This window comes from Jatropha curcas, chromosome 2 (assembly GCF_041381405.1).
Source record: "Jatropha curcas cultivar XTBG-Jc1 chromosome 2, XTBG_Jcur_1.0, whole genome shotgun sequence".
In the NCBI taxonomy this organism is placed as follows: Eukaryota; Viridiplantae; Streptophyta; class Magnoliopsida; order Malpighiales; family Euphorbiaceae; genus Jatropha; species Jatropha curcas.
In genome coordinates, this window is record NC_143152.1 from 29,513,266 (window position 1) to 29,528,556 (window position 15,291).

At 31.5% G+C, this 15,291-nt stretch overlaps 2 protein-coding genes across 3 annotated transcripts; both read left to right on the top strand.

Annotated features, from left to right (window-relative positions):
- The first annotated feature begins 2,645 nt into the window (after window positions 1–2,645).
- LOC105632513 (signal transducer, putative (DUF3550/UPF0682)) lies at window positions 2,646–9,343 on the top strand. Its single transcript, XM_012214908.4, has 10 exons — window positions 2,646–3,126; window positions 3,653–4,040; window positions 4,512–4,709; window positions 4,875–5,096; window positions 5,688–5,754; window positions 5,869–6,075; window positions 6,872–6,963; window positions 7,923–8,105; window positions 8,190–8,326; window positions 8,939–9,343. The coding sequence occupies exons 1-10, from the start codon at window positions 2,969–2,971 to the stop codon at window positions 9,174–9,176; spliced, it is 1,890 nt and encodes a 629-aa protein (XP_012070298.1). The 5' UTR covers window positions 2,646–2,968; the 3' UTR covers window positions 9,177–9,343.
- Window positions 9,344–9,800: 457 nt separating this feature from the next.
- LOC105632514 (uncharacterized) lies at window positions 9,801–14,044 on the top strand. 2 transcript variants are annotated; one of them, XM_037636593.2, is made up of 5 exons: window positions 9,801–10,107; window positions 10,413–10,462; window positions 10,560–10,665; window positions 10,755–10,813; window positions 13,614–13,782. In XM_037636593.2, exons 1-5 carry the CDS (start codon window positions 9,964–9,966, stop codon window positions 13,663–13,665), a joined length of 411 nt encoding a protein of 136 aa, XP_037492521.1. In that variant the 5' UTR covers window positions 9,801–9,963; the 3' UTR covers window positions 13,666–13,782. The 2 variants fall into 2 exon arrangements, with proteins under 2 accessions (XP_037492521.1, XP_012070299.1); XM_012214909.4 differs by having other exon boundaries at window positions 9,861–10,335; window positions 13,614–14,044.
- The last annotated feature ends 1,247 nt before the right edge of the window (window positions 14,045–15,291 follow it).

Genomic DNA, 15,291 nt, shown 5'->3' on the forward strand with positions numbered 1-15,291 from the left:
TTTTACTATAAAATATTTACACTTGATTAAATAATCATAAAATATGGCAACACTATTTCAGACATGTATAAAAAAAATTCGAATAACAAAAAATAATGACCATCAATAAGCTTATTGATCACCGCCGCATAAAAAAAATGGATTGATTTGAAAATTAAAAAAAAAATTAAATAAAATTGATTTGAAAATACTCTTTAGGGTAAATAAAAAAAAAAAAATGTTCAATCTTAAGTCGAACGGAGTAGTCTTTAATAATAGAGTACATATATTGATATTTAAAAAATTAAATTTGTTTCCTAAAAAAATAAAAAGAATCCATAGCTATCACTGTCAATTATTTATTTATTTTATTTCTATATTAATATTGACAATGTCTCGGAGATAAAGTCTATCAAATTTGCCTCACGCGTGGGCCACCTGCAATTATAATAGAGCCTATTTTGTTTTTTTTTTTTTTTTTTTTTTTTTTTAAGAAGGAACCTATTTTGGTTTGAAAGGTTGCATTATTAAATAATAAATGAAAAAATTATAAATATGTCTACATATTATATTAAAATTAATCATTTTATCTCTATATTTTTTAAAATACACTCTTTTATTTTATGTTCGTCTAATTATTCAATCATTCCATTAATATTTTCGATTTTTACTATTGAATTTAAAAGAAAAAGAATGAAATATCCTTATATTCTTTCCTCTTGTTTGTTATCTCTCTCTTTCTCCCCTTCCCCCTCTGTCGCTAAACAACCCTGAGATTTTAGAGTTTAGTTTCTGGACACTTGATAGTTAAAATTTAATTTTAAAGAGAATTTTCTACTGAATTTAGGCTTTTTGTGGTACAAAATGCAAATTTAATAGGGAGGTAATGGTGTTTATTTCATTTCATAAGCCTTTTAATGGGAAAAATAAAAAATATTGGCAGAATGACTGAATAGTTAAACGAAATCAAAATATATAAACAAAGTAGTATATTTTAAAAAATATAAATATAATGCAATTAATTTTGACATAATATGATAACACATTTATAATTTTATCATAATAAATACATGCACAACTCTAGTCTATTTGACTATAACAAAAATAAAAATTTGTTAGGGGAAGATTTTTTTATCAATCACAATTGTAAGCTAAAAATCACTTATCAAGATTATATGGTGTATAAAATTTTTAATGTCCTGATAGCTTATAGATTTTTTAATCTACTAATAGCTCATGAAAAGTCTGAATAATCAATTGTTATTCTATTAGCTATTAGCTATGTTTTGAAATATTTTCATATTAGCCGATAAATTTTGTATTTATATTATATTTAAACTTCATTAATTTTATAAAAATAACTATTGATTATTTTTTATAGTCAATTTATTTATAGTGTTTAAAAAATAAAAATTATTAATTAATTATTATTTTAAAAAAATTATTAATGTTTTTATTTATATAATACATTAAACATAAAAAGATACACCTTAAATATATATGTATACGTATACACCGACACACACTACTACATATTAATGTTTTAAAAAATTATTATTTAAAAAAATTATTAATGTTTTTATTTATATAATACATTAAACATAAAAAAGATGCACCTTAAATATAAATGTATATATATACACCGACACACACTACCACATATTATAATATATAAAAATAATTACGTGTTTTATTGTAATGTATATTTTAACACAATCTCTGTACATATTTGCTATAAACTATCAACAACCATAATAAGCTATCAGCAATTAGTATAAGCTATTAGCTGATATAAACTACTAAATTAAATGGGTCAAAGCTAATGCTAATTAATTATAATCTGATTGTTCATTTCACTTAATGAGAATTCTTAACTTCGAGTAGTCTTGACCACAAATATAAATTATGATTTATTATTCACTTATATAAGCAAGTAACTAGAAAAAAAAAAAAATATACATATATATATATATATATATATATATATATATATATAAATAATGAATTATTATTGTATAACTAAAAAATCAAATGTCATTTCCTTTCTTAAAAAAAACATCAACTGTCCTTTTGACTTCATTTTTTTTTTCCCTTTAGCAGCCCTGATTTTTTATTTTTTAGTTTATCATTGCCTATAAATTAAATTAGTAATTTAATTTTTTATAACTAGTGCTTCTCGGTATGCTAATAGAATAAACTGTCTTGACCTCTTCACATCTCAATTTATTTTTATTTTTTACTATTTAATTTATATTTTTTAAACAAACATGTCTACAAGAAAACAATTTTAAATTACTTTTATAACAATAAATTTCATTGTCATTTAAAACAACGAAGATCAAAATCAGTGGAAATTAAAATTTTTAACATCGTTTTCATAGCTTTTTTATTTAATAAATTAAATTATTAATTTAGTTATTCCTCGTACTCATTTCGAAAAATATCATTTTAGACATTCTTATAATGTAATCACATTAGTATAAAGTTACTAACGAATCATTGAAATTGATTATCGAATTCACTTAAGAGAAAAAAAACCCGAGTACATTTCCCTTGAAAAAAAAAAAAAAAAACAAGTACACAGTTTAACGAACTCAAGTGTCAAAACGTCGAAGTAATGTCGAAACCTGAGGGAATAAATAGCTATTTACCCTTAGATTAATTTTCGTACAGGGAATAATAGTGACTCGGTGGATAACCCGGGCATTATTCGGACCCACTCTACACTTTCTGATCCTCAAGCTCCGGTTACCGTTTTGATTTTCTTTCCCCAACTCCACCGGAATTATCCCGTTACCCGTCATCTTCTCCTTTCTCACCTTTTTTTTTTATTTGTCCACTTGTGGTACTGTTATTGTTACCCACCAGATCAATTCATCGATCAAGATTTGACCTAGAACGATCAAACACGCCGGCACGGCTATGGTTTTGTGATTCGAGGAGCTGAATTTCAACAACTTTGGGCTAAATCGAAGTTGCAAAGAAACAAATGTCACAGCAGCAGATTATAAGCGAGAGTACCAATATTAGTAGCAGCAGTAACAGTAATACTAACATTCCAGTGAGTGAAGTATATTGGTCTCTCGTCGAGAAAGCCGATAAGAAGTTCTCTAAGATCAGAGACTTGCCTTATTATGAACGGAACAGGTTTCCTTCTATCTTTATACTTTACAACCATTTTCTTAGTTCATTTTTTTTTTCCGAGAAAATAAAATTCGGATTTCGTTTTGTGTTATTCTGATTCTGCTGGCTTGTTTCCAATTTGGAGTTCTTAAGTTCGTTACTTATCTGTAGGGATTTTTTTTTTTTTCCTTTTGTTTATTTGAAATAATCATTTTTGCTAGCTAGATTTTACTAAATAAGACTTTCTAAGTAAAATGAATGATCTGATTAAGAGATAATATCATAATGTGTAATGTTGTGGTGTTGGTACTAATTATTTAGAAATTTCTGTTGTTAATGGAAAATTTCCAGAATGTGAAAATAAGATTTGGGAATGCTAGTTTGTTCTTTTTTCTTTTCCAAACTTAATTTTCTAATTAGTTTGTTAATTAAGTGCATACATTGTTGCTTAATAGCATGTACAATGAGATAATCTATAGTTTTCCAATGACATGAGTTTTTCAGGTCATGTCAGTGATATTATTATTTTTGCATTTGGTTCTTCGCTCAGGTATGATACATACTTTTACAAGGTATTTAAAGTCTATACGCAGTTGTGGAAGTTCCAACAAGAGAATCGACAGAAGCTTGTAGAAGCTGGGCTCAAGAGATGGGAGATAGGGGAAATTGCATCTAGAATTGCTCAGCTTTATTATGGGCAATATATGCGGACAAGTGATGCAAGTTACTTGTCAGAATCATATATATTCTATGAAGCGATACTGAGTCGAGAGTATTTCAAGGAGGGTTTGTTTCAAGATCTCAATCTTGCAAACAAACAGCTGAGATTTTTTGCTAGGTTTTTAATGGTGTGCCTGGTCTTGAACCGACGAGAAATGGTGCATCAGTTGGTTAATAAACTCAAAATGTTAGTTGATGAATGCAGGAGGACATTCCAGGTCATTCTTCTTGCTCCTGACCTTTCAATGCATTATTGTTTTGGTAGTTTATGGCTTTCTTGCTCTATCAATGAATTATTTTAGTGTCTCATCTGGATGATTAATGGATGTTCATCGCTCTATATATTTGAATTAACTTTTCTCAATTTGTTATAGAGTTGACACTTCTTTATAAAATGTTTGAGAGTCAAGTTAATAGTGAGAATGAATGGTGTTCTTATATATGAAATCTTGAAATGATGACATACTATCATGATGTGTTCTGAAGAATGGGTACATTCTTGTAACAAACATTGGGTTTTGTAACGTTTTAAATCAATAATATGGTATAAGCTTTGACTGATGTTGCATCTCTTTTTTCGTGATTGTCCTGTCCCGTCCTAGATGTTGGAGTTTGAATTTCAAATAACTTCTGTTTGCTTGTGAACAGATTGACTGATAACTATGGCCTTGGAATGATCTTGTCTCCAGGAAACTGACTTTAAAGAATGGAAGCTGGTGGTTCAGGAAATAATTAGATTTTTGAAAGCTGACACAGCTTTTATGAATATCAGGCCTTTAAGATATAGCCTTGTGCTGGACCCTCATCCAGATTCGCTACCGCGTTTTGCAACAAGAAGAAGCTTAAGATTACGAGATGCAATACTGAGTAGCTACCATCATAATGAGGTTAGGTATTAAGGTTTCTCTTTCCTCTTTTTGTCCAAGTCAATTTGAGAATCTAGCATGGAGGATTTTGAACTTTTGATAATTCATTTTCCCAATTTGTTAAATGCAATAGTGCACTAACTTTTTGCGTTTTCCCTTTAATTTAATGTTGCGTCGCTGTATCAGGTTAAGTTTTCAGAGCTTACTCTAGACACCTTCAGGATGCTTCAATGTCTCGAGTGGGAACCAAGTGGTTCCTTTTACCAGTCAAATAGTAATAAAATTGGTCAAAATGGGGGTCCAGGGCCTAGTCGTGTTAACTACACGCAGGACATAACTGATCCTACTTTGCCTCAAAACTCACGGAAAGCCGTCTTGTATCGTCCATCCGTGACACATCTTTTAGCAGTGAGTATGATGTAATATGTACGCTGTACCTTTCTGTTGCTTCTTCTTAATTTTCTGTTCTATATATAATGATTTAATAATATGTTTATGGAAAATGCAAATCCAATATATTGAAAATCTGAATTATCAGCTTTGAGTTGTTCCACTATAAATTAATGAGTTTCATAATTAAGACTTGGAAACCAAGGATCTGATGCTTCTATAACATTCAAGTTGATCGGTTCTCTAGATTTCAAGAGTGTAATGATGGCTTCAATGTTGAAAGATGGTAGAATGGATGAGAGCTAAAGTAGGAAGTTTCTGCAAATTTATTTTATAATATTATCAAGGGGGAAAATTCCGCTTCTTTCAGATTATTTACCATGGTGGCATTTTGTTCTCTTTGGATTTAGATTACTGATGGTAATGTCTGATTTGCAAATTATGCCTGTTTATAGTGTGCCCAAAACATGGATTCGCATACATTTGTCCATATGCTCATTTAAATTGCTCATTGGTGTAATTCCTCTTCAGAGCATAACAATCTTTGAGGTGTTGCGGATACTATGACATCGACACCATATTAAATGTTCTTCTGCCTTTTCTGGTCAGGTTCTGGGTATGATTTGTGAGGAGCTACCTGCTGATGGAGTTCTCCTGATATATTTGTCAGCTTCAGGTTGTGTATTCTACTTTTGTTTGGAGATCATGATTCTTTTAATTTTGTTTCCCCTTTTGTCCACTACATAATTATGAGATCGTGATGCCTCTAACATCATTTAAATTACTTCAGGAAGAGTTGGACAAACTATTTCGTCTCCCTCAAGTGCTGGAACTTCTATTAACACTGCAGAGAATGTTGTGAGAAATTTCCAATCTCATGCTATGTACTTGGACACAATGGCCACTTCTCCATTTTGTTCACCTAGTAATTGTCCAAATCCTTCTTCCAGGCGATGTAAAGGAGACTGCTTATATTTTGGCGCTCGAGGAAATGGAGGTACCTACTTAGAAAATCATGAAAACGTGTTCACTTTCATGCAACTGTTTGGGCGTAAATCACCATTTTTCCATTTCACGTGTAGTAGTCCAGTGACTTCTTTTTGTGCCAGGTTAAGGAATTTCATGAATACTACTTTCTCTATGTGTCTATGTGGATTTATATGTTTGCTCTTTTCCAATTTCATGAATACTACTTTCTCTACCATAACCTGTGAATATTTATCAACTAAAGTTACTACTTATTCCTGTTATCTTGTTCCAAAAGGTTCTAGTGCTACTGAGAATGAATAATGGTCATGGGTGACTAAGTACTGTGTAAATCGATGTTGATGATTACTGAGATGTGTTATTTAACTAAAAAATGTTTTTCATGAAGCTGGAACCAAGAGAGCAAGGTCCTCAATCAAAACTTCAGATTTTATCTCTGACATTTGATTGATCCGCTTCTTTGTGGTTGTTCCTCTTCCCAACTTCACATGTCACCAAGTGTCTCAATTGTCCAAACATAAGCAGCGCCTTTTTTCTGTCACCTCAATACTCCTCTTCAGCATATTAACAACTCAAACACTGGTCTAAGCATAACCTATTGAACACAAACCAATCTTGGAAAGGGGATGGACTTTTCATGCATTTCTTTTCTACTAATATTGTCCCTATGTTGCTGTTTCTTTTTTCTGCTGTAATGAACACTCTAGTGGAAATTACTTTAGAGGATTTTGATTGTCAGTTAATTTTTGAAACATGTTTATTTTGCAAAGTCAACATGCATTCTGATATTAGATTATCCGTTTCAGGATTAAACAGCATTTACCCTACCGATTTAGTTCCGTTCACAAGAAGGCCACTTTTTATAGTTATTGACAGTGATATCAGTGAAGCATTCAAGGCAAGTATATTAACTGTTATCCTTTGTTCGTTAAACTAATAGTTTTACATGTTGAATTTTCATATGCATATGTGACTAGCACAATGGATAATACATGCTTAATTGTATCGTATCATAAAAAAGAAAATTGGAAGTGACACCTAAGTGGTACACTCATTATGGGTAAAAGTTAAGAAAATTTTGAATAATTTGAATAACCTGGAGAACAAAAAACTAGGTGGATTTGTAACTTGCTGGAAGTTCTCAATATTGTGGATTTAACAGTTGGAAACCCAAAGAAACAAATCTTGACATATGGGTCTCTATGCTTCCTGTATAAATAAGTGATCATTCTTAATACTTCCTGAATCACTCAAACTTAAATTGCTTTTAACTCAAACCTATTATTGTGGTTCAAATTGAAATTATTCTCAACAAGAATCCCAATTTGGCTTGACATTCTAGGTTTAGTTCTCTTTTCAAGAATCTGAGTCAGAGGAAATCTGAGCCTGCTGTCATATACTTGCAGGAATAAACTTTTGTAGGTGATAGCCTGATAGGTCAATTATTAATATTAAGCCAAATGTAGCCATTCTTGGTTGTTATTTATGCTGGCTGAAGTTGGGTAATATTTCAGTAAAAAGTTTTATTTCTTCTCTCTCTCATGGAGGCCTATTAATTTTGTTCTTTAATGCGTAGCCTTTAATATTAAGCCAAATGTAGCCGTTTAGTTTCCAAACCAAAACTTTGTTTCATAGGTGCAAAATTCTTGGTTATTATTTATGCAGGCCGAAGTTGGGTGAAATTTCAGTAAAAAGTTTTTGTTTCTTCTCTCACTAATGGAGGCATATTACTTTTGCTCTTCAGTGCTTAGCCATTTTGTCCTAAATTGCCCATTTGTACTTGAGAGGACAGTGGTTCCCATTTAAGAATGTGAACTACTTTATCCTCTGTAATATCATAATTTTGGACATTTGCAGGCTATAAGTGGAGCTGAGAAAGGAGAGCCAGCTGCAATCCTCTTATCTCCAAGCTGTTCAATTCCCCTCACTGCTGCCGAATCCTCTCGTCACCAGAGTGGTAGTGTATTCACTCTTTTTCTGACAACTCCATTGCAGGCTTTTTGTCTGTTAATTGGTTTGTCTGGTTCTGATATTGAAATGGTGAGACTTAAACTCTATGTTTTTTCATACTTGGTAATTTAGATTGTATTTGTAGAATATATTAATGGATAGAATGGGCTTCAGGAAACATACAACAAGGCTGAGAAGTTGCTTTCTTCATCCTTGAAGCAATGGGGATCTGCTTTGGAAACTTTGGACACTCTGGATCCTGTTTGGACGCAGATTTTAGGTGATCCATTCCTTAGGCGACTTTTATTGAGGTACCATTCAATTCTTTTCTTTGTTATTTCTAGGTTTAAAATTTATGGGCATGTTTAGAGTAAAATGTTTCATAAACAATCGAAATTGATCTGGTAAAGCCACAAAAAATCGTACCGACCTCGGAAAAGAAATGCATCATTTGTCAATGCTAAAAGGAAGGCCATACAATAGCTTTCCCAATTTGAATTAGCACTTAGGGTGAGAATCCACACAACATGAACTGACCCATCTTTGCCCTGCTTTTCTACAGGACGTCAACAGTCTGAATATTCGAGACATGAAATTTAAATATAAATTCTCATTTTTTCAGTTTACATATGCATTCAAAATCTAGATTTATTCTAAAGCTCTTCTGCCAGATCGCCTTACTACTGAGCTCAAGCATTTGGTTATTATAAATTTATAATGGTTCAGAGTCGGTCATAAAACATCCAACATGTAGGTTTTTGAGTTTTGTCTGCATCTGGTAGAAACTGTGAGTTCGCCATCGCTCACCAGTCAATGATCTCTTGAAACTTCACATGTTGTGGGCTTGTAAAAGTGACCTGGAAGAAATGCGACATATCTGGCACAGTTGATTATTGGATTAAAGTTGTTTGTTTCTTTTTCAGATTCTTATTTTGTCGGGCGGTGTTGACATTGTATGGACCATCCTTCGGCAAAAAGGAATATCATCCCGAGTGCATCCCATCCCTCCCAGCTTCTCTCTTCCCTACTGCTACAGCATCACAAACTGTGATTCTGCAAATGGCCAATATTTTTGGCGCAACAAAGAAATTTATTTTCTCTGAAGGTGTTATGCTTTCGGAATATAAAAACAGAGACGTGGATATGATCTCAGCCTCATAGAGCATATATATTATGGAGAGTTAAGAGTTTGAAAAAAAAAAAAATGTAAAGTTTGTGAATTACTTTCTTGGTTTGATTGAATTGTGATGATTTGCAGCACTTTAAATTAATGAATCCTGTAAAAATTCTATAACGGCATCACAAGATTTACTTCTTCCTTTTTTTAATTTTTCTTTTTCTTTTTGCTTCATGAAATATTCAAATTAAATTTTCTTCCCCTTTCTCTCTTTTCACAATGAATGTGCCAAGATAATGAAATTAAATGGTATAGTGATTAGATCGAGTATGAATGAAATTGATAAACTCTTTCCCTTAACCAAATAATTGCCATATTTGCATTTTCTTCTCATCTTTTGAGAGACCCATTTAACTTGTTTAATTTGTAATGAATTATTAAATAAATTGATATTTTTTTATAATAAAAATATATTTTTAAAAATTATAACAATTAATATCTATCCTTTTCAAAGGTAAAAATAATATTATTTCTTAAAATCTACAAATATGATACTTATTTATGATATTTATTTATGGACATTGTTATTTTCGCAAATGTTCAGTTCGGAATCAAAATCTATCTACACTGAAACAAGGTTATTTGTTCTATGTAGTTTTAATTAATCTTGAATTATGGAATTTGGTAGCCAGATGGTTCCCGAGTATTTTATTTGAAATTTTTTATACCTACCAATATGATGTTGATCCAAAACGACAACTTGAATTGGCGCAACAATAAGATTCAAAAAGATCGGATCCTCAAATGATTGGAACCTGTCCCACTTGACCGATGGTCCGATTGCCAGTGTTAATGGCGGAAGGGCTTAGAGCCCATGCTACAGAGGACAGAGAGCGAGAAAGAGGCCCATCTTTGATTCCAAGTTCATATTCACTTCCTTCTTCAGCTCGGAATCGGATTCATTGCCTACAAACGGTTAAACCTCTGAAGCACAGAATAATCTGTGTTGTTAATTATCTATCAATCAAGACCAAATTCTACCTATCAATCAAGAACCAAATTCCTTCTCTTTTTTCTTTTATCGGATAATATATGGCTAATTTTGCTCATAAATCTCCGTCAAACTGTTTTCTCATTATTTTTACACTTTCGTTGTTGTTAATTTCTCCTCCTGTTCTCTCCAAGTCTCGCCGCCCAATATCTGTAATCATCTCTCTCTCGAATATCATTTTCTTTTTGTTGATTTTCAAATTTAATGTCGTCTTTCATTGAAAATGCAGGACGCAGAGATTAGGGAAAAGAAAAACGAGTGTTATGCTGATATAGAGAGGTAAACTTTCTTTCCTTTGAGTTAATTTTGTGTTATTTGCTTTTTTTTTTTTTTTTAATTTTAAAAATTTTGTGGCTTTTGTGCTTTATGAAAAAAGTGGACTTTGGGGTCAGCAATGCAAATCCTCAATGACGGCAAAGGAGAATTGTGCTTTGAGATGCCTTTCACCGGCTTGTTACGAGCTTATTTACGAGAGTGATCCGGTAAAGATTTGGTTTTGAGGTGGTTCCTTATTGGTTAGTGTCCATTAGGTTTAAAATTTGATTATGTTTCCACTTATTCATGATTGTAGCTTGAAGAAGGGGAGAAAGATCATGTTAGAAGCCAAGAATATAAGTACTGTATGTATAAGTAAGTTTATCAACCTCTAAAAATTTAATAATTTCTATGTCCTTGACATTTATATTTCATATCTATGTTTATATACACTGTGTGTTTGAATTAATGGTCAATGTTCATGTTAGTTTCCTTGGGTGGAAGTTAAGGTTTACTATAGTGAAGTATATACAAATATTTGTGGTGTTAAAAAGTGCCTCGTACTGTTTGGTGCTTGATGGATGTGGAAGGAATGAAAGTTGGCATTATTTTAATTTTCTACATGGGGTGAAGCGCAGGGTGATTGGGAAGTAATCTGTCTTTCATGTGAGCTTAGATTGGTGTGTTTGCTGACACTAGAGATTTAGGGATTGCAATCTATTACCAAGGCTCATTTGGGTGGGGGGGGGGGGGGGGGGGGGGAAGAATATCAAGAAAAATGGTTATTTATATGCAGTAGAGAACAGTTAATTATACCAGCTGTAAGATGGTATATAGAATAATGTCAGTTTTTGAATTTTTTGTTGGGTCATGTCGATTTGCAAAATGAATTTAGCTTATTGAGGAATATGGGTTCACCATTGCTAACAGAGAAAGGGAATTGGACACTGTGCGATTAATCATCTATCATACTCCTTTACACATTCATTATATTAGACTTCTAGAATAAATCTGTCTTCACTTATAGAGTCATAATTGTTGGTTTGGATTGATTCATATAAGATTTGCAAATCTGTCCAAATCCAAGAGCTAAGCCATTGTGGTGGTAGGTTTAAACTGCGTTCCAACACCATTAATTGATTCTATCTGTTTTATTCCTTTTTTTCTATTCAATAACCAATATATCTTTCCGTTATAAGACCTGAAATGTTGATATAAGAATTAGAGTGAATAGGATCATAATCTTCTCAAACCTTCTCTTGACAAACTAATGCACCACAGAACACAACATAACTTTTAATACAAGCAATTCTCTCATCTTTTAATATGAAAGTTCTCTCTTTCGCTTTGCATCTCAGTTTGCAAGATTCAAAATAAAAGAACCATAAGACCACTTTTCAATTTTCAAGATATAGACATAAGAGTGATAAGCGTCCTCTGCCATATTTCCTATAAGCTGCTTAGTTGAAGGATTGAAAATTGAGCCAAGTTGAGTGTGAGGAAATGAGATCATTTCACCTCAATGAGAGGTGACGGAGGAGTATTTTTGGTCTGAATCTAAGTTTGCTTTGACTGTAGATTACTGTTTGCTCATGGTTGTTTCCATGAATTGTGCCTAACTTAACTGTATGCAACTAAGAGTGGGAGTGAAGTGAGGGTGTTTATTTTACAATTATTTTATGTGTTTCAGAGAGGTTAAAGTTTGCTATTACTTACTATTCCTGGAAAATGACCAAATACTCCCTATGTAGTGTTAGTAAATTAACATATACAGTCCATATGATAGTTATTCATGACAATGTTAACTATCTTACTGATATATATGGTGCATTTTTATTGGCTACTCCATGAATGACATGGTAGAGTGAGTCTATCTAAGAATATTTTGCATCTTAGACATGCTATCATTGATGTTGGTAAAGTCATGTCATGAAAATATTGTTCAACTCAAGAGTAACTTTCTTCTTGATATTCAAAACTGGAAGACTTACAACATTGTTCTTTAAGGAATGTGTGCGAAATACTATTTCTAAAAGTAGGATGAATTAAACTTTGATAAAGAATGATTTTGTGGTCTTATGCCAATAGGTTGATAATTAAAAAGTTTTTGTTAGCAGCCGTATGGAATTTCCTGATCTCCTCAAATTCATAAAAAGAAGATATATAAATGAACCAAATATCCATTATTACACCAACTAACAATTGTTAGCATCTGTCACAATTTTCCATTAACAAATTATTTGCAAAACAAGCAGACCTCAATATATGCATAATTCCAAATCATGGCCAGAGATGAATCTGCACTTAAACTTGGACTGAATTTCATGTTTGACTTACAAGGTCTGCTTCTTGTTTGCATTAGAGTGCTTCTATTTCTACCTTTGTCTTCTTGTCATCAGTTGATTTCCTCATTAGTCTTGAGGTGGAAGGCTTTTACATGCTTGCCATGGCTTTCCTTTCCAAAGCAGTAACATGTTTAGCAGAAATTGTTGTCCTTGTAGTATTTGGAATGAAATAAACACGTCATGCATGATGCTAAATCATGGTGTCCCTTTCTGTGGAATGGTTTTTTTTTTTTTCTTAACTGTTCTGAAGGAGGGGGCATGACTTGTGTTTTATATTGCATTATGCTTCTGGTAAGAAAAAAAGAACAATATATTTCTGTTGCTGCATTCGCAACAGTGAAAAACGTGGTTGAGAGCTAATCTGTCATTGCTTTTAGCTTTATAAAAGATAGACGGGCTTATTGATTAATTGTTCTTTTTTTTGTCTGCTTTATGAACTAATTGCATAGTGTTGACCGCACTTCATATCCTTAATTCTCTCTGCTGGTCTCTCTCAGAATATAATTAATACTAAACAATTCTTTAGTGCCTCATTGCTGTAGCCATGATGAGAATGAGAACCGTATGTCCCCATGTGATCAAGGCAATGTCTAGAATTTTCAGCTTCCTGGTTTGAATCATTCCAACCAGTACATTTGCTATTGACCTATTGTCCTTGCTCCTTTGCTTCGTTAAAGTTATTTTTCTTTTATGTTGAAATTGAGTAATATTTGTCTTTTTCTTTTACTATATTTCGAAAATCGCATGGTTATGACAAAAAAAATTGATATCCTGCATTGATAAGTTGTTTTGGAATTGAGGTAATTTCATTTTTATTGGTTTCTCTGCAGGGCATCACTTGGAGAGTCCCTTGAGGGTATTAAGGGAGCCTTTGAGTACTGAATTATTAAGTTATAACCATAAAGAATTTTAGCTATAATTATGACTCGCTTCTTTGTAAAATTAGCAAAAGTTGATTGTAATCTTTCTTTAATGCAGAAGTGAAGATTTTTTTTTTTTTATTTTTTTATTTTTTGGGGTTTTGGATTAATTTGGCCCTGGCCAGGGTTTGAACTCATAGCTTGGGATTGAAGTTAGTTGCAGAGGAAATGTACTCTGCTTAGATTATTAGTAACTGGTAATTGATTTGCTTAGTAAGTGGTAACCATAGTTTATTATTGCAATTAGTTGTAATGCGTTGCAGCTTGTTGGCCCATGCTTGTAATGGACTGACAATATGGGCCCAGCTAATTAAGTAATGGGAAACCAATTTAAACCTTTATTCTGCTAGTAATTAATTAATTAATTGATTTATGGTAATTAATCATTTTGGGTTGAGGTTTCTGCTTTGTATCCTAATAATTGAAAAAAAAAAAAAAAAAAAAGAGAGAGATTTCTGCCTTGTCAAAAGGTTATCCTTTCTTTATGTGTTTATATGTAATTTGATAAGACTTAAACGTGGCTTATTATGCTTAGTTGCTTGTGTTTCAGAGAGCAATAATATAGACATTAACCAAAAAGAAGAAAGCATTGTACACAATGATTTCAATGGTTGATTACTTAATTTAATTGGTGCTTTCAACCTTTTTCAAACATATATAAATCTAATGGTAAGTTGATATTTCAATTTTCGTTTTATTCAATGGAAAATTTAATAAATATGGTTTTTTTTTTAAATGAAATGTAATTATTAAATAATAATTTTTATAATTTTCAACTATGTACTAAAATATCGAACGTATGGACCAAATCAAAAGTTAAGGTTGTCATTAAAAAGTTTAGCCTATTATGATTAATCGGTGAAATAGGCTTTTTTTTTTTTTTTTTTTTTTTTTTTTAAGTTGTATAATGACTAGTGATATGAAATAATAATTCCCCATTGTTAGTGGTTAATCGATCGGTCCAATTACTAAAATAAAACATGCCTTTTATTTAATTAATGGCAATGATGTAAGAGCCTGTGAAATTTGCCTTCCTAATTTTATATATAAATATTAGTAAATAGATGCTTTTTTTTTTTCTTTTTCTCTTTTTAGATTTGCAAAATTCATTTTCACATCTAGAATCTTCTTGTACTAACTAGAACTTTTAGCTAGAAATTTCAAAATCAAAACACCATGTGCTATTTGTGGATTCGAATCTTCATATTTTGATTTCTTTTTGTAACATTAGATAGAGGATAATATGGGAAAGGGAATTATAATTATATCTATTGAAAAGAATTACTCAATTTATGTATATATAAAATACTTTTATTTGTATACCAAAAGAAAATATCAAAATATTTTTATACTATGATTTGAATTAGAAAAGTGAACTTAGTAAAATATATGATTTGAATTAAAACATCCAAGGTATTAAATTAAATTACTATACTCTTGGAGTTTAAACTTTGAACTTGTTGAACTCACTCTAAACACATACAAACTAATCAAGAATTAAAGATTATAAAATAAGATCATGATATAAAATAATAAGTGTAGCTTGTAAAGTAATTTTTCAATTTTAAATATAATAGAACTTATTTAA

Coding starts and splice junctions, on each gene's coding strand:
- LOC105632513 (XM_012214908.4), top strand. CDS start 2,969: ATGTCACAGCAGCAGATTATAAGCGAGAGTACCAATATTAGTAGCAGC. Junction 3,127..3,652: donor CCTTATTATGAACGGAACAG/GTTTCCTTCTAT, acceptor TTCTTCGCTCAG/GTATGATACATACTTTTACA. Junction 8,106..8,189: donor CTGGTTCTGATATTGAAATG/GTGAGACTTAAA, acceptor AATGGGCTTCAG/GAAACATACAACAAGGCTGA.
- LOC105632514 (XM_037636593.2), top strand. CDS start 9,964: ATGGTCCGATTGCCAGTGTTAATGGCGGAAGGGCTTAGAGCCCATGCT. Junction 10,463..10,559: donor TGTTATGCTGATATAGAGAG/GTAAACTTTCTT, acceptor TTATGAAAAAAG/TGGACTTTGGGGTCAGCAAT. Junction 10,814..13,613: donor TATAAGTACTGTATGTATAA/GTAAGTTTATCA, acceptor GTTTCTCTGCAG/GGCATCACTTGGAGAGTCCC.